The following is a 27714-nucleotide window of genomic DNA, read 5'->3' as shown; positions in this document are numbered from 1 at the left end:
CACCTATTGTTGAGTTTCTTATTCTGAAGGACACTGAGAGGAATTGCATGCTTACAAGAAAGAGAACAACATTCCAGAAACTTTCCTCTTTAAAACTGGCAATAATGTTTAGCATAGATGTATTTATAATATCAACTAAGGACATGATATGAGATCAGCAATTGGTGTATTTCACAAAGTTGAAAAGGGACAGACTGAGCAGCATAAGTTTTGATTTTAGCTATACATGTCCTGATTCTGTTAATCACGGTGCAAACTCAGTGGAACTCATCTAATTAATCTAAATAGATAATTACAAAGGAGGTCAAGCTTCTTACTCATGTATTTTCACCAATAGTAGCACCTAGGTGCATGCTATACATACCAGAAACCATAGTTAGAGACAAAATTAACAGGACCTTTAAGACACTTTGTATTATAGTCACTATTTATATTTACTTAGTATACCTAGACATCTGAGCTTCCTGACAATGTTTACATGTAACTGCACCAAACTTTTCCCTGAACAGAAACAACATGAGGTCCTCCTGGATATTTCTGATACATGTGCTGTGCCTGAGCGGCCACCAGTGCGCACCAACGAAGCAGGAGGAGATGAACCTCCGGGACAACCTCAAGCGTACGTATGCTTTTCCTGCCAGGGTGTGCTGGAAGCCCCAGGTCTCCAGCTGGGTAGGGCATCTTGACTTCCACACTCACTGGCATCAACAAGTTCCACTTGCATGTGTGGAGCTTAGAAACCATGATAAAGTTGATTTCATAGCTATACACACACAACAGGAAGATAAGAACAAGCAGGCTGAGAAAGTAAAGGGATTAACAGATAAGCATTACCTGCCAAAAGAAAAATGTATTTACAGGATTTTTCTAGGTTGTTTGGTTCCTTGTAGATCATCAGAATAGAAACCAAACCCAAAATTCAGTTCAACAGATTTTGAACTATTTTTTTTTCAAATAATCTTTGAAAATATTTCCTCTACACTTTTATGCTTCACTGAAAAAGGTGGCTTTTACAAACAACTAAAAAAATTACCTAATTTAGAAAATAGCAACTATTCTGCACACACACACACACAGAGAGAGACACACAAACACACTTCTAAGCATGGCTTTGTTTTGTGGAGAGAAAGAGGATCAGCCATTAATCAATCCTGTGCTTCAGTCTGTGTTGACAAGATTTCTGTAATAAACAAACAAAAAGTTAGGGGTGAGGAAGAAAGATATAAAGGAAGAAGTGATTGATGTGCTTTTGGCAGTCTCAAAGTGAGATGGTTTTACTGTTTTCTATAGTTTCAGTGATATTCAGGGCATTTCCACATAGAAAACAAATGCAGATAAAGACAGGCAATCATGCAGAGCTTCAAGGTGCAATGAATGGGCCAGCCCAGGTTTTCACCAAAACTCTATGCTCATTACTTCACAGGAAGTCTAGAAATTGTATTTTTATGAAAACAGGTTGAAGGCATTTGTATTCTAAATTTTCAAAATGTAGAGGGAAGCTGTCACAGGCTTCTACAAGATCAAAGATAAATATAAAGGTTATGTCATTATAAAACTGATGAGTGACCCTTGGAGATATTCAAAACCCAGGATGATGTCCTGTGCAACCTGAAAGGGGGGGGGGGGAGGCAGACTCAATGATCTCCAAAGATACCAGACTCAGTTGTTCTGGGATTCAGTATTCAGCATGGGACAGTTGAATATATCTTTTGAGTTACATACAGCTGATCCTTGCAAAAGCTCTGGACCAGATTCTTCTCTGATGGAAATTGTCTTGGCTCAGCGTCACCCAGCATTTGCTATCTCGAATTTGGCTCTGCCACTGTAGGGAAACATGGAGCTATTTCATTCTCCCTCATCAGTGCATGACAATTTGCAATAGTGTTAAAATCTGATTAAGTCACTGTATAATTTGGCTTTTTTTAGAATTATCTGAAGTTGGAGAGAAGTATGTAGATGAAGAGGTAAAGAAAGCTTTGATTGGTATTAAGCAGATGAAAATTATGATGGAAAGAAATGAAGATAAGCACATAGATCTGATGAAAACCTTGAAGAAGAGCAGTGAAGAAAAACAGGTAACATAAATGCATCTCTGGGGGTTTTATGTTTATTCTGGGAAGAATGTAAACCAAACCAAAGCAGTGTACATATTTTCATGCAGTCATGGGATTGAGAGAAAATCTGCTTCTGGTCCTTTGTTTCACTAGCAGAGGAAAATTGCACATAGTGCAATTTTCTAAAAACCCCTGCTTCACTGATTTCACACCAAGGCAACTGCAGGCCACTGTAGAACAGTGTTCTGTGCAGAAAGTCCAGCAGTTCTGCCCTCCATGTCTCTATACTCCTGGGGCCACAAGATGTTTTCCAGCTTGCTTTGCAAACTTCAGACCTGCAGGAGAGGATCAAAGCCACAAATGATAATGTGCTCTAAAGAAAGTACAGTGAATCAGGGAAATTTTCAATGTTTTAGCGCAATGCCTAGGCTCAGAGCCATGTGCTCAGATGATCTGAAGAAACAGAGGTTTACTATATATTTTAAAAAACACAAATATCCCAACTTTGTTTCAACAAAGTTAAAGGAAAATTCCCTCCTGGCCCAACGTCTGGTAGTTAGTTTAAACTGAAAAAGTACCTGATGGCTTTCTAACATCTTGAGGAATACCAGTGCACTCCCACAGTCAACACTCTTGTTAGATCTTACTGGATGATTTAATTTGCACAAGACTTACATCCACAGTGAGAGTTCATAAAACACTGAATAAATGTATTAGAAAGATCAGAAAATAACTAAACTTAGATTATGAAAACTGCAGTTATTTTCTCCATCAAGCACATTCCGACGGAAGTTTTCTTTTATGTGAGTCTCTTCCCTATTGGAATGCTGACAAAAAGGAATAAGCCCCATCAATTAAAAGGTTTCTGTCATACTTAGAGATAACTTGGAACATTGTTCAGAAACCAAAACTTTTGAAATATGTTGCAGCTGGGGAGAAAAAATAATGATGTGTAATCCACTTTATTAATTTTTAATAGGAAGACATTTTCTCTTTCCATTGTCAAGTCTATTCCAAAAATGCTGCTTCTGATCTGCTAAGATTTTTGCCCTAACTGATGAAGCAAATAGAAACAGCACTGTGAAATGCATCCTATTGCCCTTCAGTACGGAAGGAGTGCCTCACACTTCCACAAGAGAAGGAAAAAATCCACTTAGTACAGCCTTTTGATTAGTACACTCACAAACAGCAGAGATGCCATACTTTTATATATTTCTGCATTAGACAGACTGTATGGCAAGGACCTAAACTCATGAAATATCAGTCCCTTAAAGGTAGAGAAAGGCAACAGAATAGAACTATTTGTGGGTCAGATGAATACTGTTCAGATGATACGGAGCAAAAATAACACAAGTTGAACACATGACCATGGGGGAGGCTGAATTCTTACACAGAATGATGTGTGAGTTTTTTTCCTAACATTAAAAATCCTGGTAGACTGTAGAGATCCATTTGTTTCTGTAGGCTGTGTCCCTTGAGAGGACAACATCAGAAAAATCCGATAAGGAAAAGGTTTTCAATTTTCAGTTCCCACATATGTGACTGCAGCTGAGAAGGCAACCTAGCTTAGTGGTTAGGGATTAGCAAAAAAAGGAGCCATAAATAGCCAAACTGAGTGATGAACACCTGGGTAAGTATGTGGAATACAAATCTGAAAATTGCCCTCAAAACTGCCAATCTTTTTCCCTACTTAGCAAGCCTTGCGACTTATGGATGAAGTAAAGGCAAGACTGGAAGAAGAGGAAAGGCAATGTCAAGTATCCTTGAAAAATCTATGGGATGAATGTGAATCTTGCTTAGAAAGTACCTGCATGAGATATTATACAACTTGCAAACATGGTGTGTCAACCTTTAAGAGAAAGGTAGGAAGAAACTTTGCATCTGGAGAATACTCTGCAGTTCACCCAAACAGAAAGTACATCTTATTTTCTCAATGCCTAGGTCTGCCAGTTATATCAGCTTACTGAAATTAATTTCATTTGGAGAGCCTGGAAATATGAAGTTATATGGTAGAGATTACATGTGATTATGGGTCATGGAATGCTGAGCCAAAATGAGTTCAGTTGCACCCTGGCAAGATTCCATGGAAACTGATGACTCCCCCAACTCCAACAGACTCATTCCAGATATAAAATGTTTTCTCTCAGGGTGGGACTTGCATTAAGATGCTCGATAACTGTTTGTCAAAAATATCACATAGATCCCTTATGGTCTGCCTGAAAATCAGCAAAGTTAAAAGCACAGATGTAGTTAGCAAAATTACATGGGGGGAAAATCACCTAATTATTACACCAGTCTTTCCTATATTTATCTTAAAAAAACTCTTTAAGTAACAACAAAACTTTAAAATGCTTAACCTCTTATAATAAAGGAGCCTGTCCGCAAAGGAGATTCCCCTAATTCTACTAGAAAGAAAATATGGTTTCCTGACTGGCCCATTATTACTACAAAATTTAACCATTGTAATCACTTTTTTTTTTTTTTGAGCACACACTTTAAGCGCAACAAACTTCTGAAGCAAAACTGTAATTGCTGCTACTAAAACGTTAGCCAGATTCTCTATCTTTCACCCCTCCTATGTACTGAAAAATACAATTACTTAAACAATAAATGGGGTATTTCGGGCAGGGTTTAGAGCACAGGTGTTTAATACTTGTGCATATTCTTAAAATAATTCAGGTTAAAATGTGGGAGACATTAAATTTAAAACTATTTGTGATACTTTTAGCTTTTTAGGTATCACTCATGGGTAGCTCATATAAATATTTTGGATTTTCAAGAGTCTGTAGATGCTGCATTAATGTAATAAAAGTTAAACAGTGCATTGTCCCTGTCTTTGACCCTCTTGGTAAGGTCTCCCATCAATTATTTGATTTACTTGAAGCATTCAAAGTAAGAGCTTTGTTAAGACCAAAGTTATTAAAAAAAAAAAGAAAGAAAAGAAAAGATGATAGCTGTAGCTGAGGATGCACAGACAGCAGGAGCAATACTTGCTTAGTCTGCTCCTGCAGTGCTGTTTCACACTTCACCTACCCTCTAAGCTGCACTTGTGGTCAGATCAAGCTGATGATTTGGGTTTTTTTGTTTTTTTTTTTAATTAATATATTTAACTGTCTTTATCTATATGTTTATCTGTCTATAGATATCTACCTATATCGATATATGTGTGTTTTAGCGAGGTGCTTCCTAAGCCTTACCCATTTTTTAATGCCATGGAGTGTGGCTCAAAAAGCCACTCCATTGCCTCAGGCCAAAGTGGTGCCTTAGAGTGGGGAGCAGGGAACCAGTGGCTGAGACCCAGGAACTGGAACTCTGGGATAGCAGAATTGACATTTGGACTCTCACATGATAAAACCATGGACTCAGAGCCACTGCTTTATTGATTTTGCTGGTTTCCATTCACACAAGGACGTGAGGATTTGCCTGGGGGTGAGAGAGGGCAGGCTTTGTACAAATCAAGGTGAGAACAATCACCTTCTGTTCACTGCACTGCACATAAGCAGACAGAAATGCCTCTCACATCTTTACAGCATAAAGTCCAAGCCGTCTGTTGGAAGAAACTCAAATGCTGACAATAACTTTGAGCCCCCACAGATTAAAGGGCAACCAGCAGGGCTTTTACTCCAGATCTGATTTGGAACTAATGATTTAGATTGAATGCACTTCTCCTCTTTGGGATCTAGTGCCTTAAATTATTTCAGAGAATACTCTGCGTTGGCAGTTATTAAGCGGGCATTGTTTCTTTGAGTATTTGAAAGAGAAAAATTAGAGACACTTACCCGAGAGATGAGAAATTGATAACTTGCTTGCCTCCTGATCTGTCTCCTTCTTAAACACAGGTTGAAGATTTTTTGAGGAAAATACCTCCACTCATATTTACTTTTCATGAGGAGCAAGGAAGAGACATCCAGTCTAATGAAAAGCCTGAGAAAGAGGATACCCAGCTAGTAAAGATGGAAGATTTATTTAGCCAGCTGTTATTGGACGTGGGCTCAATATTTGACAGAAGTTTCATTTTTTTCAAGCACATGCAGAAAGAGTTTGACCAGTCTTTTCAGACTTATTTCATGTCTGACCTGGAGATGAGTGAGTCCCCCAGTATGCCAGCTTTACCTGAGGTCACCACCAGAACTGAAGGCTCCCAGAGAGGCTGGGGCGTGCCCGGCTTCTTACAGACAGTTTTTGATTTCAGCAGGACGGTGTTCGAAGGTGTCAGCGAGGTGATCACTGATGTGTTTGATGAATACAGAGATTACAGAAGAGGTGTGCCAGAACAAACCAAAGGCAAGTGTTAGAAGATGAAAATTGACTGCACTGTCAATGACATCAACCCCCTTGGGATGGCTAAACTACAGCAAATTACTCAGTTTCCAGGATGTGAGTGTGAGATACATAAGGAAGCTCTGGAGGCTGTGGGTCAAGGATAGCTATGAGTTAAATGAACAAATAGAAGTCACCTAGAAATCTCAGAGAAATGTTGCAGGGGGACTTAGGGGTCCTACACAGCCTGATTTTCATGCTAATTCTCAAAGCATTTGCAGGAGCTTCTCAGGAGCACTTAAATTCAGGGTGGATGCAGGTTTTCATAAGGCTGACTGACAGATTTAATCTCAGCATTTGTCAGGATATGATTTGTATCCTCTTTAATCGACATGGTCAGCAATTCTAAAAAATTAAGGTAATTCTGTGAGATGTCAAGGCATATCCCTGCCCTTGCCAAATGATGCCAAGTTCAGCTTGACAGCTTCAAGTCCTGTTTCAGGCTACAGCAGCAATGTAATCTGACAATCAAATACCAGCTAATCAAAGACCAGTCATCAGGTTTTCCAGTGACCAGAAAATTCTGGGCATACCATTGGCAATGACACTCAGAGAAGGAAAAGGACCATGGCTGACTTTTAGAATACAAATAAGCCTCATTTTGACTATTGCAAACAGGACAAACACATGTTGGTCCTTGTCTACAGGGAAATCACAGTGAGCACATGCTATAACTGTGAGGGGCAGGTAGCATAAACATTATGTGATCATCTGGAAATACAAAGTTAAGTGACTCTTGAACAGTGTTTTTAAATTTTCCTCCCTGTTACCTCAGAAACAGCAGACTTCGTGCTGTGCTCTAATGTAACTGTATGTGATTATGAAACATCTCGACTTCTAAGGGTCAAAAAGATCATACCAGAACTCACATGTTGTAGAAACAATGTGTAATAATATTAGCAATTTTTTGATTATGTCTGGGGAATACACTATTAAGTCTTTATAAAAGAATATACTACAGCATGAATTCCTTGAAAGAAAATATTATTTGAATCTTCTCTTGACTTCTACTTTTTAATAATTTATTCCTTTTACTTTTTTGGGGCGGAGGGAAAGTGGAGGGGTAAGGACGGGGATTTATGCAAAATACTTTGGATTAAGGACAAGAAATTATATTGTAGCACTCAGGCTCGGTAATGCATGCATACTTATAAAGGCTCTAAGTTTAACAGCAGTCTAAAAATACTATGACTTCATTCTAGATCCTGACAGAAGTGGCATGTTTTCAAAAATTGTGTCAGGGCGCCAGAGACTTCAGTGCAGGGAGCTCCGGGAGAACTCCTCTGGATGCCCACAGTTTCATGAGAGATGCCAGAAATGTCAAGACAATCTTTTGCATGGTAAATAACTATTTTCCTTTTTTTTCTTTTTCTTTCTGTAATGCATTGATTACTGGTTTACAGATTTCGAGTTTTTCATTTTCTACTGGAATTAACATTTAACACAGTCACTGAGTTTTTACTGTAACCACGGCTACGGTAACCATTCCTCATTCCAGATGATTTCAATTAGCTTTCCCCACTGTCTCCACAGAGTGTCAGTATAGCTCAGTTCTTAACATACCGCTGGGGCTCCAAAGAGACGTCCCATAGCCTGTGACAAAATATTTAGGTATTTTGTTAGAGCTGCAGTCCTGCAGAGAAGCAAGAGGTGAGGCAGCAGTCGATCCTGCCTGGGTGCATCAGTGCTGAGCAGAAAGTGAGGAAAAGCTCAAACTCCTGACAATCACTTCTGCTGCTGACAAGCAGGTGTAACCTCAGGTATCATTCAGCTCCTCGCAATGAAGCAAGTGCTGAAGAGCCTGTAATTACTTTTTGTTGAACCCTGTCTGCAGATAGAACTGACATGAAGGACAAAAAGGGGACTTTGTGTCAGTAAATAAGGAGATGGCAGAGCTCTGTCAGCACCGTCCATGGGCACCTGAAAAACCTTCAGACTGATCACCCAGAACTGCCAGTCAGGACTCCCACTGCAGCACAACAGACCTGTCTTTCCAGAATTATTTAGATCTTAAAATCTAAGAGCATTTAAGCACTAAACCTAATGCTTAAACCTAAATGTCTTCAGAATATCTCCAGTGGGGCAAACATTAATGAACAATGAAACACTTTTAAAAGAGTATCTGATCACTTATCTTTTTATCTACACCCATGTATTAAAGGGAACAGTTTGTTACTGTACCATCAGCTTGAAGGTGCCTCTTGATAATTGAATTTGACAGAACAGAAACTGAATTTTTACAGAGAAATTATTGCATAGAAATTTTTCTTGTTTAAATCCATATTTTAGTAAAGAAAATACCAGCAATCTTCAGTTCTGAATTTGTGGCAGATGGTGCTAGTCTACTGTCTAGCTATTGTAAGATAAATATTAGGTCTTAACAAGAATACAGCCTTTCCTGTTATAACCTCTATCACAGAGTCATATAATAATTTGGGGTTAAAGGGACCATGGTCTAGATGATCACACCCCCCAGAAATCAGCAGGGACATCTTCATCTAGATCATGTTTCCCAGAGCCCCACACAACCTGACCTTGAATGTTTCCAGGAAGGGGACATCTACCTGCTCTCTTGTTTCACTGTTTCACCACTATTATTGTAAAAATTTCTCGCTTACAGGTAACCTAAATCCACTCCCTTTCAATTCAAAATCATTACCTCTTGTCCCCATCTCTCTTACAGGCACCCTTCAGTAGCTGATGGTCACAGATTATAATCAAAGGCCACAATAAGTGTCCCCAGAGTCTTCTCCAGGCTGAATAACCCCAACTCTCTCAGCCTGTCCTAATAAACAGGAGAGGGGCTCCCAGCCTCTAACATTTTTTTTGCTGTCCTCTGGACTTGCTCCAACAGGTCCATGTCATTCTGTGCTGAGGAGATGTCGTGGTTTGACACTGGGCTAATGCCAGGCATCCATGAGAGTTGCTCACTCACCTTCCCCTACCACAGCTAGGTAAAGGAGGAAAAAGAAAAAATTAATGAAGGCTTCATGAGTGAGATAAGGACTGAGAGAAAAGACTTCAAGGGCAAAAAAAGCTCAAATTTTGTTGCAAAGTGAAATTTATTACTAACAGAATCAGGGGAGGGTAATGAGAAGTAAAATAAGCCCCTAAAACACCTTCTTCCCCCAGCCCCTCCCTCCTTCCCACCAACAGTGCAGGGCATGGGGGTTTGGTCAGTTCATCACTGAGATTTTCCTTTTGCTCTGGTAGAGGAGTCCTTCCCCTGTGACACCACTGAGTCCCTCCCAGAGAACGGTAGACAGTTTTCCATGAACTTCTTCAGGGTGGTTCCACTCTCACGAGCAGCAGCCGTACTGCACCTGCTGCCAAGTGAACTCCCTCCACAGGCAGACAGTCCTCCCAAAACTGCTGTGACATGGCTCTCTTCCCATGGAGCACAGTCCTCCAAGGACAGGCTGCTCCAGCCTGGAAGCAGGAGCCTTCTCTCTCTACCAGGTCTCCCACTGGATCGCAGCATCCTCCAGGCATCCACCTGCTCTGGCCTGGGCATCTCCCCCAAGGGCTGTGAGTGGATCTCTGCCTTCCCTATGGATCCCCTTGGCTGCAAGGGCACAGTTGCTTCACCATGGTCTCACCACAGTCTGCAGAGGAAATCTCAGCTCTGGTGCCTGGAGCAGCTCCTGCCCCTTCTTCTTCACCAACCTTGGTGTCTGTGTCTCCATGTTGTTTCCCTCACATGTTCTCACCTCCTTCTCTGACTAGAAGGAAAACCCCATGACCTTGTTTTTATTTTCTTCTTAAATATGTCATCACAGAGGCGTTAACAACCTCTCTCACTGGCCGGGTTTTGGCCGTCTTCAGAGCCATCAGCTCTGGATCTGCCAGACATGGTGGGAAGCTTCCAGCAGCTTCTCACAGGAGCAATCTTTGTGGCCCTCCCGGCTACCTAAAACCAGGCTGTGCCAAACCAATACAGGAATCTACACCTGGACAAAGTACTTTAGGGGTCTTATGAGAGAAGAGTAGGAGGGCAAAATCACCTCCCTCAACCTATTGGCCATGATTTTTTTGATGCAGCCCAGGATGTGTTTGGCTTTCTGGGCTGTGAACAGACATGGCCAGTTCATGTCCAGCTTTTCATCCACCAGCACCCCCTAGTGCTTCTTGGCAGGGCTGCTCTCAATCTGTTCATCTTCCAGCCTGTGTTGATAGCAGGCATTGCCACAAGCCAGGTGCAGCACCTTGCACTTGGCATTGCTGAACCTCATGAGGTTCACCTGGGCCCACTACATAAGCTTGTCCAGGTCCCTCTGCATGGCATCCCATCCCCTGGGTGTGTCAACCACACCACTCAGCTTGGTGTCATCTGAGAACCTGCCAAGAATGCAGGCTTCCCCTTGATCCCCCTGTCCATGTCATTGATGAAGACATTAAAAGTACTGCTTCCAGTACAGACTCCTAAGGGACACCACTTGTCTATGATGCCTATCTGGGCATCAAGCCATTGACCACTACCCTCTGGGTATGACCATCCATGCAATTCCTCATCCACCAAACATTCCAGCCATCAAATCCTTATCTCTCCAGTTTAGGGAGAAGGATGTAGTGGGGGACCGCGTCAATGGCCTTACAGAAGTACGGATAAATGACTTTTCCAACCCTTTCCTTCTCCAGTGATGGAATCACTCCATCATAGGAAGACACTGACTGATCAGGCAGGACTTGCCCTTGGTGAAGCTCTGCTGGCGGTCCCAAATCACATCCCTATTTTCCATGTGCCTAAGCAGAGCTTCTTGAGGATCTGTTCCACGATCTTTCCAGGCACAGAGGTGAGGCTGATGGAGTGATAGTCCTCAGGGTCCTTCTTACAACCCTCTTTCAAAAAATCAGTGAAGTATTTCCATTTTCCTAGTCACCAGAGACTTCGCCTCTCTTCCATGACTTTTCAAATATCATGGAGAGTGGCTACATCAGCCAATGCCCTCTGGACTCATCAGGTCCCACAGACTTAGATATGTTCAGGTTCCTCATGTGGACTTAAAACTTCTCTTATGGTGGAAGGAACTTTGCTCCCTCAGCCCCTGCCTTGCAGTCTATATACCTGGGATAGATTCATAATGGAATATGAGTCAATAAAAGAGCCCATAAAGTATAAGAAGACTATGAAGTTGCTATATGTAAAATTTACCAGATCTTATTTAGCATTAACAAAAACCTATTGTCATTAAATATTATATAAACCTTATATTATATGATATAAACTTGCTAAATGACTTTAATACAACCAATGGGATGATGCATTCATTTAGTCATTGAGTCATTGACTAAAGCTATCATAATCAGTAAGCAAAACTTATTCTCCTTTTTTCAGCATTATTTAAGACCCATCCAAACCATGCCCTCTCACTAGGCTGTTTTACAGTTTTCATTTCTTCAGACAGAAAAGACAAAGAACAAGACATAACACCATCTTTCCTAACAGATTGCCCAAACGTTCCTGAGCTGCACATAAAGTTTGATGAAGCCTTTAAGCTGGTTAATCTCTCAGGAGAGCAGTACGAGCAGATTCTCCAAGTGGTTCGGCATCACACCGAGGACACTTCCTACTTGCTGAACAAAATGAAAGAAAGGTTTGGGTGGGTGTCTGAGTTATCCAACATGACCATTGGACCAGAAAACATTTTCAACATAGTTAAGGTAAGGGTTGTCTTTTGAAGGGAACTATTGCTGCCTTTAAACTGCATTTTGCTCATGTTTACATTCCTGGGGGCTGTAGATGTTGATACATGTGTAATGTTTGGCATTACAACATGACTTTCCTACTCATCTTGAATTTGTGTGTGCTTGGTAATCCCTCAATGAGCTGAAACTCCTGAGATTAGAAACTATTTTCCTCTAAATCCTTTTAGTCAGATGGATGGCTGACAGGCTAACCTGAATCACTGTCTGATAAGAGTAAATTGACACTAGCAGCCTTGGCTGGCCTCAGATTACCCTCACAGATAAATTGCACTGCACCATCACTGACACATCCACATGAGCTCGATGAATGTCTAGCTGTCTGTGTCTGTACTTACATATTCCAAAGTTCAAAGAAGGCAAATTTTATACAGATTTTTGCAGTGGAAGCTGTACATGCTTGACAACATTGGCCAACATTTCAGTAAATACATAATGATTAATTGTGTCTCACACACACAAAGATACATCCAAGGTAAATTCAATCCATTTTCCTGGGCAACAGACAAATCTTTTTCTCTCTTCTTACTCAGAAATTACTAGTAACTCACTCATACAGAGTGAGTTACTAGTAATACTACCAGAACTTTTTACAAAATGATGGTACAATCCACCAAAAAAAAGCACAAAATAGGAACAGAAGCCAGGCACATTTTCCCAACTGAGTTTGAGATATCTGTTCTAGAAAAATAAAGCTACAGAACTAAGTCTGATTTAGAAAAACACACAGGAATGAATAAATTCAATCACACAAATGTTGTATTGAACTTAGTGGGACAGATCAGAAGTTTTCATTAGGAGAACAGAAGCTCTTTATAGATGTAGCTCATGATATAAATATTACCATGCAGCTCTTTAATATGGTCTTGGCAGTGCCATGTCAGCTCTTTCCACCACCTACATAAATTCAGACACCCACTGTCTTTTCAGAAGAAAGCAATTTAAAGAAAGTAGACAAGTCTAAAATATTCCCCTATTTAATTTTCCCCTGTTCAAGAGAGTGGGCACAGCAGGTATAAACAAAACTAAAAACACACAGCAGTTTGTGGTGTCTAAAGTACTGATCTCTTCTAGGTGGTACCTGGGGATCCCTCCAGTAAAGACGAAACTGTGGTAGATGTGAACGTTCTGACTTCACCTACTTTCACCATTAAAGTTCCTCCCAATTTAGATCCCAAGAGTCCTGAGTTCATCGAATACATAGCTGGGAAAGCACTCCAATTGTATAAGCAGAATTTTTAAGTGGTAAGTTCATTCTTTCAGCTTTCACAGACAACACACTTCTTCGTAAGAGATGTTTACATTGCAATAAACTTTAGTTGGAACAAGATTCATTCATGGTGTATACAAGACTGCCTTCTCAGAAAGGACCCATTGAGAAAAACACAAGCATTATGGAAAACAAACAATCCATGTTCTAGCCTGCAGAACATAGACATGATGGTATTAAATGATTTGACTTATATATCTGTGAAACCCCCAATCTTTAAGCAACAGCTGGGATGAGGTAATGTGACAATAAATATTTCTTCACAAAAGAATTGCCTCACAACCACAGCCCAGTGTCTTGGCATCAAAAACCATGTCTTTGTGTTCATTCATCATGAATTGACTGGAATTACCACTATTCATTAGGGTTTTTGGGTTTTTTTAAATTTTCAGTAGTGTTTGAGAGCATTCTCATATTATTTTTGATGATAAAGGAGGGCAAAATGAGAATCACCACCCGGACTTGGAAGGGCTGTCTTGCCATAACATTTCTGCAATAGCAGCACACTGCTCAGATAAACAGTGTTTATTAACAGAGGCTGCAGTTCAACTTGGCGGATCATGCACAGAAAGATCCTGCTCATGGACTTCAACCATTTTTGTAAAAAGGACACACAATAAGGCTCTCTCCTTGTTTAAGACATTTCAGGAAGGGGAAGGAAGAGCCAGGCAGAGAGGCAGGGAGGGCAAATGCTTCATATTCTCTAATCCCACAGGAAATTTCAGGAAAGATGGAATGGTTTTAGGTAGCATCACACTACTGTGAAACTTGAAAACCACCCTTCCCCGTGTTTCCCTTCCAAGGGGACTCTGGGATGCCCAGCTTCAATGGCCTCTGACTCTCAGAGTTGTCTCTTCCAGGGGAACAGAGCCACAAGACACATAAGACTTTCAGGCAAATCACTGCAATGTCCCCAAATCTTCTAAGAAGGACCAGATTTGGACATAGTTTCTCTTTAGGTCATAGCTGATTTCCTCAGCTGAGCAATTGAAGCATGACCTGCACACAAAGAGAAGTCTCAGGAGGCAGGGAAAGAGCATTCAACGTTAACAAAGTAGATGAAGATTTCAGCATTTTATATTAAATCTGCTTATTCTTTTGAGGTTAGAGGCACACTTTCTGAGCTGATGAAAGAAACCACTCCCACCAGAGAGGCTGAGGTGGGCTGCAGGATTTATACAGAATAAAGCACGTACTTTGCTTAGGTAAATGTTGGTGAAATTACATGTTGATATTTATAAACATCTGAAATAAAATGCTCCAACACTTTCTCCACAATTTTTCTTCAAAATTCTCTGTAACTTATATGAATGATAAATATTCTTTCAGATTATGGAATACTAATCTTCAGGGTCTTATGATGGCAATAATTATTTCCGTAGTTTGATGATGATTTTTAGCCTGAATCTTAGACTTATTTTCCTGTGGACATATATTATGTAGCCACTTAATAACTGGGAAAAGTAAGCATTGTTGATTTCAAAATTATACCACCATTCAGTTTGCACAAGGTTTAGAGTACATGAAAATGTAATGGATAAAAAAGAGTTAAAACTCTACAAGAAAACTGGACAGATCTGTGAGAACAGAAAGGGAGAGAAAAAGAAAAGTTTCTGTCTGGTTTTTATGTTATGCATGTTTCTATATCAGGACACTGGTACATTCCACATATACTTACTTTTCTAATATATTTTTCTCCATTCAAAACCAATATCTTTTTTTTTTTTCATCCTAGGAAAGAAGAAGTGTGAATTCTTTCTTCCTGAAATAAAGTATAGGCTCCTTAGCTGAACTACCCCCTATGCTCAACATAGCTAACTGTTAAATTTCTATGGTTAAAATAGTTGCATATAAATAAAATGTTGCTTAGTAAATACTGTGACATATAAGCTATCAACCAAAGACTGTAGAAATCTTTAAACTCAAACCCAAAACCAAATCCATTTCAATATTACTTTATTTAAATAAAGTGTTATTTATGTTGTCAGCATGGTAATCTTTGATAACAGCCTATGGCTCTGGTTATGCAAAGATTTAAGGACATAATCAACTGTAAGCATAAAAGTAATTTCTATTTGCATACTTACATTCAAGCACATTCTCAAGCCTTTTCAAGACTGATTCCTACAGATGTTGTACATTCAGCTAAGTCTGAATCAACCAGATTTCCATCTGCATGTAGCATATTATTTTGCAATGAAAATATTCAATTTTTCTTCCAGCTGCTTTTGATGCTTATTGTGTACATTAAATGACTTATCTGAATATGCACTAATGAGTAAGTCTTCTGCCTTTGGCATTCCTTACAAACAGTAGTCTGCCTCTGGAGTTTATTTCTTAATTAATTAAAAGCCTTTATCAGTAAAGAAGCTTGTTTTTCCCTAAATTATAGACATTAGCTTTCAATGGTATTTGTAAATTTTAATAAAGGTTAAGAAGTGATGTATGTCTCAGCTAGAAGCACAGCTCTAGGTGGTTGGGTATCATTTGCCATGCAAAGCTTTTCTAAGCATTTTTTGCACACAGGTATAGGCACCATTTCCAACTGTAGCTCTGCTAAATGAAGTCTGCTAATTTCAAAGTGTGCAAAAACATCTATATCAGATATGAGCAGAGAAAAATATCCACACCCTACTTACAGTTTATGTTTTCCTTTACTTCTATACATACACATTAAGTATACAAATTTATATGAGAAAAAAAAAGCTATTTTACTCTTTTAATTAGTGGAAAAGATTATTTTCTGCCTGCTGCAAAGAAAGGTAGCATTTTCTAAATCACAGTCCTCTGTGCTCCTTAGCTTCCATCATATATACCTGTATTTCAGGCTCCTAATCATGAGAGATTATCAGTCATAACATAATCATGTTACTTGTCAGAAAGCTGGGCTTTATCTCAGAGATAAGTGACTCTCACAAAATTCTTGACTTCCAAGAGATACTAATGGAGAAATATTCAGAGAAGAATCAGTTTCTTCTGACTAGCAGAGATTATACCCAGAAAATGTTCAGAGGACACCATGTTGGGAACAGTTGCAGTCAGACAGGGGTCAGGATGCAAAATGGCAAGGGGATATGGGAGAAGCTGAGATCAACACAATGAGACTGAATAAACCCAAGCGAGGAGGACTACCCTCAGTGAGCAGCAAATGTGCCAATAAAATATGAAGCAGGAAGCTGATGACATGGCATGCCATGAAAGGAACCTGGCTTTGGAAGCTCAGGTCAGGGTGACACTGCTGGACGTGCAAGGTGAGCTGTGTATGGGGCATGGCACTACAGGGCCACCAGCAGCAGGGGAGACAAGGGAGGCTGGCACAGGGGCTTTGGCTGTTCGGGATATCCCGGCTGGGGGGATCCAGTGCCAGATGCGTGCAGCCTGCCAGGCCCAGCTGAAGGCTTTGGTCATGTTCAGCTCCGAAATGGGATGCCTGAGGCTGCAGAGAGAGGGAGAAAGTTAAGAAATGTCAACAGCACTTTCCAGCACGGGATGAGCCTGGAGAGAGCTTATGGTGCCACTAGAACAGAACAAAGTCACAGAATCACACAAGCAATCAAGTAGGAAAGGACTTGAGCTCCCCTGAGCTCACTGGGTGCAATCTTTAACGGAACACCACCATGTCTGCTAGAACATGGCACTAGATGCCACCACGTCTTTCCTCAAACACCTCCACGGACGGTGGCTCCACCACCTCCCGGAGCAGCCCATACTGATTTGTGATCAACCTTTCTGTGAAGAAACTCTTCCAAATAACCAGCCTAACGGTGCCAATATGGTTCGGGGCACTGGCTGGGGGCAGCCCTCCCTCAGGAGTAACAAGCTCTGCGCAGCACCACAGCGGGCGGCTACGGAAGCAGCGGCCCCCAGGCCACTGGAAGAAGAAAGGGAGGGGGAAGCGGTGGTGCCGCTCCGCCCCGCCCGCCCCTTGGTGCCGTTTGGCGGGAACCCCGGGCTTTGGCGGGAACCCCGGGCTTTGGCGGGAACGCCGGGCTTTGGCGGGCTCGGGAGAGGCGCGCAGCCGGAGCCCAGCGCGGCCGCAGGAGCCCCTCACTCGCCATGCCCGCCGACGGGGAGCTGCTGAGCGGCCCCGCCGCCTGCCCGGAGCCCGGCGAGCAGCAGTACCTGCAGCAGGTGCGGCACATCCTGCAGCACGGCCACCGGCGGGAGGATCGCACCGGCACCGGCACCATCTCCGTGTTCGGCATGCAGGCACGGTACAGCCTCAGAGGTGGGCGCCGCCGGGACCCCCGGCCCCTGAGCAGGCTCCCTGCTCCTGCTCTCTGTCCCTGCTCTCTGTCCCTGCTCCCAGTCCCTGCTCCCAGCCCCTGCTCCTGCCCCCGCCCTGAGCCGGGCTGCGTGTGGTGCCCCAGTGCTGTCCCGCTCCCTCCCACCCGAGGGCTCTGACCATGGGAGCTACATATGATATAACTCCTTATATCATATCCCAAGCTCACAATGTCTGGTTGCATTGCCCTCTGCATCGGGAAAAGCTGAAGTCTGCTCACCCTGGCAGATGTCTGGTCCCCACTGACACTGTGGAACTCTTTTCCAGATCAGTTTCCACTGCTCACAACGAAGAGGGTGTTCTGGAAGGGAGTGCTGGAGGAGCTGCTGTGGTTCATCAAGGTTTGGTATTTGGGTGTCTCTGTGGGTGGTGGGCCCGAGAGTGGCATAAAGAGAACCAACTGGTGAGCTGTGGATTAAGGCATTTGGGTAACTGCAGATGCTTCTGTTCCTATTACAGAAGAAATGCACCCCCTAATACTGTGACCACACATGAAAGGCCATTATCGTGAAGACATTCTGCGTTTTAGTGCAGACTATTGCTACCAGTGCAATCAGAACAGTTTCTCTTCTATTTCTTTCTAAGGGAGAAAATTTGGAATAGCGAGGGCTTGAACTAATTTGAATATACTCCACAGCTACAAAGCCTAATGCAGTCTCTCTTCTTTGTTTTTAAATCAGAGATAATAAAATGAGACAGATAGTAGGCAATTTAATGATCTGCTTTTTAATATTGAGGTAGCTTGATTTGAACAGAAACAAGCAGTGTGGAACCATGGGTGAGGTAAGACTGACGTAAATGCTAGACTTTTTAATAGCAAAAAAAAAGAGATCTAATAGAACTAATAGCTGTACCTAGTATAATAAAATTCAACTGTAGTTGGTTCATTGCCATGTAAGTGCTCCTTTCTCTGTTGTGATATTGTGCAAGTATGGGAGAATCTACATAAGCATTTGCTAGATAGCAGGACTCAAATACAAATTGATTTTTTAAAAGCTTTTAGGTTTTTTTGGGTTTTGCTTTGTTTTTGTTTGCTTGTTTTGGGTTTGGTTTTTTTTTTTTTTTATGTAAAAGATTAGACACTCCCCAAACCAGCATAATTTCTGTGTTGGATTTTTGAGTGTGCTGATTTGCACATCTTACAGGATTCAGTGAAGTTTTTCTGGGTTATTTTCTCATTTTTGTCATTTTAACAAAAGGATTTTTAAGACCTTAAGCTTATTATAGGTAGCTTGGAAAAGACCGTGCCTAGGCCATACATTTTTTGTTAGTCTATTTTCATCAGTCTGTAAAGTAACATCTTGTTCTCTGCAAATATGAAATGGCATTCCACAGCTGACCTTGAGGCTGTTTGTGTATTCCCAAAGTGTGAGAATCCTGAATTAAACAAGAGCAGTGTGGCACTTCAAACTCCATCCCAGTGCGTTGCTCACAGGTTTTGTTCTGTCCGTGTGAAAGAACCTTCTGCAGTACATTAATTACACTGTTCTGTTCATCCTTTCTGAGTGGAGAAATACTGTGGACTAGCAAACTTAATACAACTGTACTAAATCATGCCCTCTGTGTTGGAATTAGGATGCAGACTTCTCACTGTGTTTTGTAGGGTTCTACAAATGCCAAAGAGCTCTCTGCTAAAGGTGTGAAGATTTGGGATGCTAATGGGTCGCGTGAGTTCCTGGATAAGCAGGGTTTCAGCACCAGAGAGGAGGGTGATTTGGGACCAGTGTATGGTTTCCAGTGGAGGCATTTTGGAGCAGAATACAAAGATATGCACACAGGTAATCACGTCCAAATACAGTTTTGAGTGCTCAGTGAGACAGCTGTGACACATCACTTCCAGAAGCCTGTGTGGAATGGAATGTTCTTAACCATTCAAAGCAAGCTGATAGCCAGAAATAAAGAGTGTTTGAGAGAGTTAATTTAACTTATTTTTCCCCTTATTCAATTATCCTGAAAGATGTAGCTTTGTATACTATAGTTTGGTATTTGTAGAACAGATGAGTCACAAGGCACACACTGTTACTCTGTTACCTAGAGCAGATGTGGTTGCTGATAGCTGGAAGGATGTGTGTGCTGCTGTCCAGAAACCTGAGCTAGCTCCATTTGATAACAGAACACAGGCTGCCATCTCTGTATACCAGTGCAGGGTCCATGAAATTGTGCTGGAAACAACTGGCACAATTCACTGTACACTACATTCACTGGAGGCAGTGAAGAGAAAGATTTTTCCATTCTGCATCTGGAACAAAGTAGGGTCTTTCCACAGCTGATGATGCTGTGGACAGAACAGCTATGACAATTTGTGATGTGATGGGGTACCTGTTGGTATTTTCAGTGGAACTGGTTTATTAAACTGACTCTCAAATGTATTGATTCCTCTTTTCCAAGTCTCTGAAGGAGAGGTTATAGAAAATGCTTAGAGGACTGCCATTAAGAAAAAAGTGTCAAAAACCCGATTGTCACTATCTGGTGTGATTTTTTTTTTTAACTTGGATTAACAGCATGGTTATTTATCTAGGTGAGGTTTCTTGGGTTTTTGTTTTGTTTTCAGTAAAGCCTCAAATTGCAGCTCACATGAATTGCTGATATAAGCCTTAGTATTGGTATGTTGGCCACTAGCAGAATACATTTTTATGGTAACACAAATGATGCAAATTGTGAACTGGCACATCTGAAAACTTACAGTTTCTCATCTTAAAAAGTCTAAGGCACAACATAGCATGGAAAAGAAGAACTAGATGAATTCCCACAGTTTTTCTTACAAACAGATCTCCTTAAGTTGCATTACTAATAGATAGGTAAGTAGCTTCAGGAACTAACATAACCATTTGACAAGGCTTCTGGCACGGTACTGCTGGCAGAAGAGTTCTCTGAGATGCTAATTGTGTATTGCTACCTTGTTTGCCAGCTTGAGTGTCCCTGTAACCATAATTTGGGTGTTGCTGCAAAAAGAGTTTTAGAAAAAAGTAGTTACCAGCCATGCTGATTGACTGGCAAGAGTCAGAACAGTGATTAACAGCTATTGACTTTTTTATTCTGAAGTCCATTCTAATGGTCAGTTAATTTCAGAAAATGTTTTACACAACTGGTATTGAGCCTAAAATCTAAAATTCAGCCTGTGTCATTGGGTGAAATGTAATATTCTGTGCTACACATGATTAAAGTTCTATTCTGGAGCTAAATGTTATGTAAATTTAGTTTTCATACATGACCTTGAGAGTGCTAGATGGATGCATTTATTTGTCTGTCAAAAACTCTCTACTTTTGATTGTGTAAAGAATGCTGTCACCTGGCACACTGGTCTGGGCATAATTTTTCTTTTTTTATATAAGAAGGAGCACTGTAGCATGCAAATTGAATGTTTATAAAGGCATTTTAATCCAGAAATGCAATAAATAAATCAGTCTAAATACTGTGACTTAACTAGGTTCTAATATCTTGTCCATTCCAATACAGCTCTTGTCCTATTTAGGTAACAAGTCATCATGAGTGATAAAATATTTGTCCTGCTAGGTTTTTGTATTGCAGCTTCTGTTTCTTGGGGTTTAGTGATTATACAGAATTTTTAGTTTGTCTTAAAATAAATCAAGTGGTTGGAAATTGAATAAATAGGAATGGTCCTTTTTCAGTGGGTGCTAAAGGTACTCAAAGCACACAAAAGAATTGGGGGGACGTACAGAAATATCATCATGAGAATTTTAAAAGCTCTGGAGCATCCTAAGAAAGACCAAGGACAGCCGATGTTTGGATGGTGCAAACTTATAAATCAGTTTCAAAGTTGCAATAAAATCTTCAGAAGTTGTCATTTGGGTATCACTTTTCAGTGGGACATGGGCTGGGTGATAAAAAATTACCATGGCTTGAATCTGTCTGATTTAGATCTTATTTGTTCTGTTTCTTCAGATTACTCCAACCAAGGAGTTGATCAGTTGCAAAAAGTGATTGAAACAATCAAAACCAATCCAGATGACAGAAGAATCATTATGTGTGCTTGGAATCCCAAAGGTATTGAACAGCTGGCATAAAGTGAATGGCACTGCACATTATATTGCTGTGTGCTAAATTATGTTCTGTTCCTGTGTCAACAGTCAGTTCCGTTCGGTGTCCTTGTTCATTCTTTATAAAACTACCAGGAGTGCAGTAACAATGGTCAGGAGTTATAATCTTGATTCTCTTTCTACTTTATCTCAGACCTCAAAAATAATGAACCATTTCTTCATAGTTTTTCTCTCCAGGTTAATATGAGGGATACACCAGTGTCTTTGACATACAGTCTATTCTAAGACAGTAACTCTTATTTTAAAAAGGTAGAAAACCCAAACCATAAAAACTATATTAAAGCAATGTGTCTGGCTTTTAGCCTTGTAATCTCTTGTAAACCTCTCTCTCTTAACCCTTAAAACGAGAGAACAAAAATATTATTTGTTTTGTAATCTTCTCCTTGAACATGGGTTCATATGATGAACCTGTATCATACAAATGGTAGGGTCTATTTATACATAGCTATCCATTCACTCTGTAGGGACTTCTAAACAAGAGATACTGCAAGAGAATGTTTAACTTTCACCAGTGATAGACTTGTGCTCAAAAAAAATCACACAGCATTTTCCACTGTTGTCTGAAAGGGTATGCCACACGCTACTGCTGTTATTTTCAAGGGTAAACATTCTCAGAAAATATCTGGTGAAGGTTTTCTTTGCCAAGCTGAATTTTACTCTCTGCAATTTTTAAGTGTAGAAAAACACTCAAAAATATCTTCTGATTTTTTTTTTTTAATGATCATTACTTTTATATCTCAACAAGCACATTGCAATGGGAAGAGAGTAAGATGAAGCAGTTAGAATTTGCTATAGGGTATATGTTTAATTTTACTCTTAATGTCTTCCTTTAGGGAATTCAGCTGGCTCACCAAGGTGAGTAGAAATAAACTGCTGTGCAACATTATGGTAGAAGTCTGTTCTGTGAAGTATCTGTTTATGACTTTCTGGTCATACAGCCCAGGAGACAGATTGTCATGACCTGGACTTAATTGCTTGGGCAGCATGTGCTTATAAACAAGAGAAAAAGCAACAGAATGACAGTGCAGTTGGCTCTCTACTATATCTCATTACATGCTTGTTTAGGTTTTGAATCTTACACATTCGTAACACACTAAGGCTGTTAATGTTTTCTTCCCCCCTCTACCCTTCTGTACCTCAATTCCTAGATATTTCCCTGATGGCTTTGCCTCCGTGCCATGCCCTTTGCCAGTTCTATGTTCTAAATGGTGAATTGTCTTGCCAACTCTATCAGAGGTCTGGAGACATGGGACTAGGAGTGCCTTTTAATATTGCCAGCTATTCACTGCTCACGTACATGATTGCCCATGTCACAGGGCTGAAGGTAGGCTATTAATAATTTTATTTATTCTTGTCTGAGAAATGAGGGACTAAAAGATAAGGCTCATTATGTCATGTCCAAGAAAAACTGGAATGAGCATACTGTTTGAAATATTGCTGAAATGTGTGAAATGATGTGAATTGCCTCTGGTTTGTATGGGCAGTTAGAATCAGCAAGGTAAGAATTTTAAAATTCAGGTTAAGCAGAAGATTCTTTCATGCCTTGAATCTGTCAAGACTGACCTGTTCACTAGTCTTAGAAATCTGAACTGAATGCTTGTCCTCATGGGGTAGTAATATACAAGTGATTAGATTTTGTAGCATGTGTTTATTGGAAGTGAGCAGTAGCTCAGCAGTTGCTGTTAAGGTTCTAACTTGGATAATCTGTCCGTCTAACTTCCAGCTATAATTTCAGCTGTGCATTTCTTTGATTTCTTACAGTAGATTGTTATGTAGAGTGGTAGTATGTGCTCAAGTAGCTCCTGCCCTGACTTCAGAGTTGTATTTTGTAATTTGGCAGAGAAACTTAAATGCACTACAGTCTTGTACAAGGAAAAACCCCTTTTCTTTAGGGCATGTAAATAATTATACTAGAAAGGCCTTCAGTGCCTAATCCTCCTGCCACCAGCAACATGAAGTAGAACTTTTTAAAACAGGGCAATGGGGAAGAATCAGACTTCACAGCAACCAAAGAAATTAGTCCAAGCTACTAAAAAAAGTGAAGTTTAACATTATGTCCAGCTGTTGCCTCTCAACCACTTCCTCTCATGGCTTTGGTGGTTTTCAGTGTAACACATCTGAGGGCTGATCAGCATTGATCAGAGGCCAGAGAAAGAGCTGATGAAACTTCCCCATGTGAAATTCCATTGCTCAGGGGTTGCTGAGTTGCAGAACCTTCAAGCTCTGGGTGCTTGCCTGTGCCTGACACCTCCCCTGGTGCTTAGCAGAGGCTGAAGCAGCTGCTCTGAAGCCAGCTTTGGCAAGTTGTACCCACTAGAAATGGAGTGGAAAAGCTGGATGTCACTGTTGCACCTGTTTCTGTGTCAGTGAGCAGATCAGTATGGCTCCATTCATTTACCAAAGCTACTGTCATAGCAGGATTTGAAAGATAAATTTTTTGGAAAGCTAGTTGAAATTTCATTATATTTTCCATTAATTATGCATTAGTCAGAGAAGCTTTTGCCCTTCACAGCTTTCAAGGACACAGTCCTGTACAGAAGTGGCAATTCCACACTGGCCAGGTGCTGAGAATCCATACTGTAAGCATTGTAATGTTTTACTTTCTTGGAACCTGACTGTTTGAAAACCACATGTATTCTTCATTCTTTCCAGCCTGGAGAGTTCATACACACCTTAGGAGATGCTCACATATATCTGAACCATGTGGAACCTCTAAAAGTCCAAGTAAGTTCTTATTCTGTTCTCCATCCTTTTCCATAGTGCTTATTCAATGCAAAATCACCTTGATATTTTAAATATCCTTTTGCAGAAATTAATTTTTGTGGCTTTTTTCTCATTTCTATCCTAATAACTGTAATATCTTAACATCTGTTCAATTCAGATTGCAAACAGAAATACAATACAAGCATGATTTAAATGTACATCTGTGTACTGCTCTAAAACCAAGTCAGAGAGCCAGAATCTGCACTTTTAACTTTGAAAATAATTCCACCTAGTCCCACTAACACAAAATAAAATGCAATATATCAGAAAAGGATCACTTAAGATTCTCAGCGTTAATCAGTAATACTATTTGGCTGAGAAAGGCTACATTTTCTTCAGGAAGTAATTTGTTGCAGTAGGATAAAATCAGTGATTTGATTAGACTAAGCTTGGACTGAATGTCCTCATTATTAGTATGGTTCAAAACCATCCAGAGAAGTAGTTATTGATTCAGACCCTAACGATGAGAAGTGAGAAGCTGTAGAATTTTTGATGCATGTTTGGGTCAGATTTTCTAACTTAATTTCCCCTGGAAGGAATATAACCTGTAACCACCAGAACTGATTTGCCATCTGAAAGTACTTGCAGTGCATTTGGATGATCAGGGAATTCACCTGAAAATTATGCTACTGCTCCCTGTGAAAATACTAAGGTAGATTCTACCTAACTGTCTTGGGATTTTCTTCAATTTTTTTTCTTAGTGTAAGTCTTCTTGGTGGGAGGGGAAAGCCTACATAGTGTAATCTGATTTGAGACTGAGAACAGTCTCTGCTTTCAAGTATTAGCTTTATACAGTAAGCTTGCTTTTATTTCAGCTTCAGAGGGAGCCAAGACCTTTCCCCAAACTCAGAATTCTTCGTGAGATTAAAGACATCAGCGACTTCCAGGCAGAAGACTTTCAGATTGAAGATTATAATCCTCATCCACCTATTAAAATGGAGATGGCTGTCTAATGCCATAATCCAGCATTCAGAAGGTGGAAATGTACCTAAGCTAGACTCTCTAAACTGGTGGGGCTTTTGTATACTTCAAAAGGTATTTGCTTTGTTGTTAAGTAGTCACAGACCAGATTTGCCTTCAGTGCTGCTACCCTGGAGTTGTACAGGAGAGGTGATTATTCCTGATATGCCACGCAGATGTTAACCCAGTTTTAAGTTGTGAGAGAGCTGCTTTTCTACACATAGCTTCAGGTGCCAGTGGCCATTTCTGTTACCATTCAGTTACTGTGTGTGAGTAGCAAGGGCTTACATGCTTGATTTGGTACTGAAAATAAGAACTTATATGTGTGATAGAGGGTTCCTTCAGGGTGGGATAAATTGTTAAATATATTCTAAAGAGTGTATGTTTAATAAAGCTTTTTTTAAAAAATCTTCTGGAAGGCATGATGCATATTTAATTCTGGTGTGACTTTTTATAGTTAGTAGTAAAAAAAGGGTTGGAAAGTAAAATGTCTTGGAGGGTAACAGCTGGCAAGGAAAAACAAATTTCCCATAGTCTTCACAGATGAACTATCAGGAAGGCAAAAGATTTTAATGGAACCTTGCTGGAACTGCAATCTCTGCATAATGTCTCTGTAGCAGCAATTTTTTTTTATTCCTCAACCCTACATAAATTACTGATTTGATATAAATCAGAGAGTTGCAGTTAAACAGAGGTTACCAGATAATATTAGTAATCAGCTGTCTGTCATCGTTTAAAACCAGATCCCACAAACATATGGACTAATTTTGCAGCCTGGAGCAGTAAAACCTAGAGATCATGGTATTTTTAGGAATGGAGTTCATTAATTAAATTCTACCAGAATTCAGCTTTCAAGTCTCCTTATTCTTGTACCTTCTGCAGTAACACATTAAATTCTTATTCAGCAATTAATTGTGAGTAGATATGTGGTTCATATTCATAGGATAGGCAATACATATTTGAACATGGAGAAAAATGCATAGTAATTTTTAAAATTAAATTTTAAAGTCAACAAACTGGAAAATATTGGAAAAGTGTACAATTTCAGGTAATTCCAAGAATTTAATAATAATCTGCACTTTCATTAAGAGGCCTGCCTAAGAGGACCATTGAATCTTTCTTAAACCAAACTCATTGTAACTTTGAAAATCATACTTAAATTATTTGCATATGCCATTATGCTCATTTTCCTTCTACTGATCACTGATATTGAGTCTAAATTTTTTGTAGCACAGTTAGTTATTCTTCTTTCCTGACATTTAGGCCAACACAAGAAGATTGCACAAAAAAAAAAAAAATCTGCATACCAAATGTAAAGAGACCACTGCTTATTAGAAAGGTTCTTCATATGCATTGTAGTGCATCATTAGTGGAGAGAGAGATGATCAGACTAAGCTCTTTCAGCTTAGATCCTATGAGAAACTTGGAATGTCAAACCTCATCCTTTTCTGAGGCTGCATGAAATGGATGCTCAGTAGCCAACCTGCAGTAGAGCACACACTTGGGTCTCCTCTCAAATTAGTGAACTCACGGGTAGTAGCAGCGTTCTTGTTACCACACCTGAGAGCTTTGCCACATGCTCCTCCTAATAAACTTCATCTCAGCTCTACTAGTCTGGTATTCCAAAGTCAGGCTAGTCTATTCTACTTCAGCTGGTCCAGGTGTTATCTTCTCATTAATGGTAACCCAGCTGTAGGTTGTCAGCCACTTCTTACCATGTGCATGGTAAGAAGTTTATAAATTTTATAAATTAAAGGTTCTCGAGTGTTCCTACAGCCCTCTAAAGGAAACAGATTAAGCTGCACATTCACTTAACAGTTCTGCCTACACTTAGCAAGTAAAGTTCCTTTTGCTGGAATCCACTTTATGTAACACTGCAGATAAGGTGGATTCTGCAGGACATTTTAGGAAGTGTAGCCAGAGAGGATGTGAAATAAAGCTGGCCTCAGGGCTTTACTAGTGGGAATTAGCAGTCTCAGTGGTTATCCAGGACAGGAACACCTAGCCAAGAGAAGAATTCAGAATGGGAATCATTTACTTATCTCCATAAATTGCAGAGGAGTTAGGTGTATTGGACATACATAGCATACATAAATTTCTATAGCTCTGGAAGACCCCCTAGATTTTAGTACAGGAATTAATTACAACTTCACTTTTTCCCTTTATCAGCACAGTTTACTACCAACAGCAGTTGGAATGAAGCTTGTACCTTGAAGACCAAGAAGGTTTATGATGCTCAAAAGACCATAAAGATGTAAAAAGCGTTTCAACAGCACACTTTAATGTGAATAAAAATAAAAA

At 40.2% G+C, this 27714-nt stretch overlaps 2 protein-coding genes across 2 annotated transcripts; both read left to right on the top strand.

Annotated features, from left to right (window-relative positions):
- Positions 1-516: 516 nt before the first annotated feature.
- Positions 517-13319, top strand: CLUL1 (clusterin like 1). Its single transcript, XM_030227607.2, has 7 exons — positions 517-619; positions 1927-2075; positions 3749-3916; positions 5894-6338; positions 7577-7714; positions 11821-12035; positions 13152-13319. The coding sequence occupies exons 1-7, from the start codon at positions 517-519 to the stop codon at positions 13317-13319; spliced, it is 1386 nt and encodes a 461-aa protein (XP_030083467.1).
- Positions 13320-17349: 4030 nt separating this feature from the next.
- Positions 17350-25823, top strand: TYMS (thymidylate synthetase). Its single transcript, XM_009102410.4, has 7 exons — positions 17350-17575; positions 17900-17973; positions 19236-19410; positions 21536-21637; positions 22839-23014; positions 24343-24414; positions 25269-25823. The coding sequence occupies exons 1-7, from the start codon at positions 17404-17406 to the stop codon at positions 25404-25406; spliced, it is 909 nt and encodes a 302-aa protein (XP_009100658.1). The 5' UTR covers positions 17350-17403; the 3' UTR covers positions 25407-25823.
- The last annotated feature ends 1891 nt before the right edge of the window (positions 25824-27714 follow it).

This window comes from Serinus canaria, chromosome 2 (genome assembly GCF_022539315.1).
Source record: "Serinus canaria isolate serCan28SL12 chromosome 2, serCan2020, whole genome shotgun sequence".
Lineage (NCBI taxonomy): Eukaryota > Metazoa > Chordata > Aves > Passeriformes > Fringillidae > Serinus > Serinus canaria.
The sequence above is the reverse complement of the archived record's forward strand: the minus strand, read 5'-3'. Positions and strand labels throughout refer to the sequence as shown.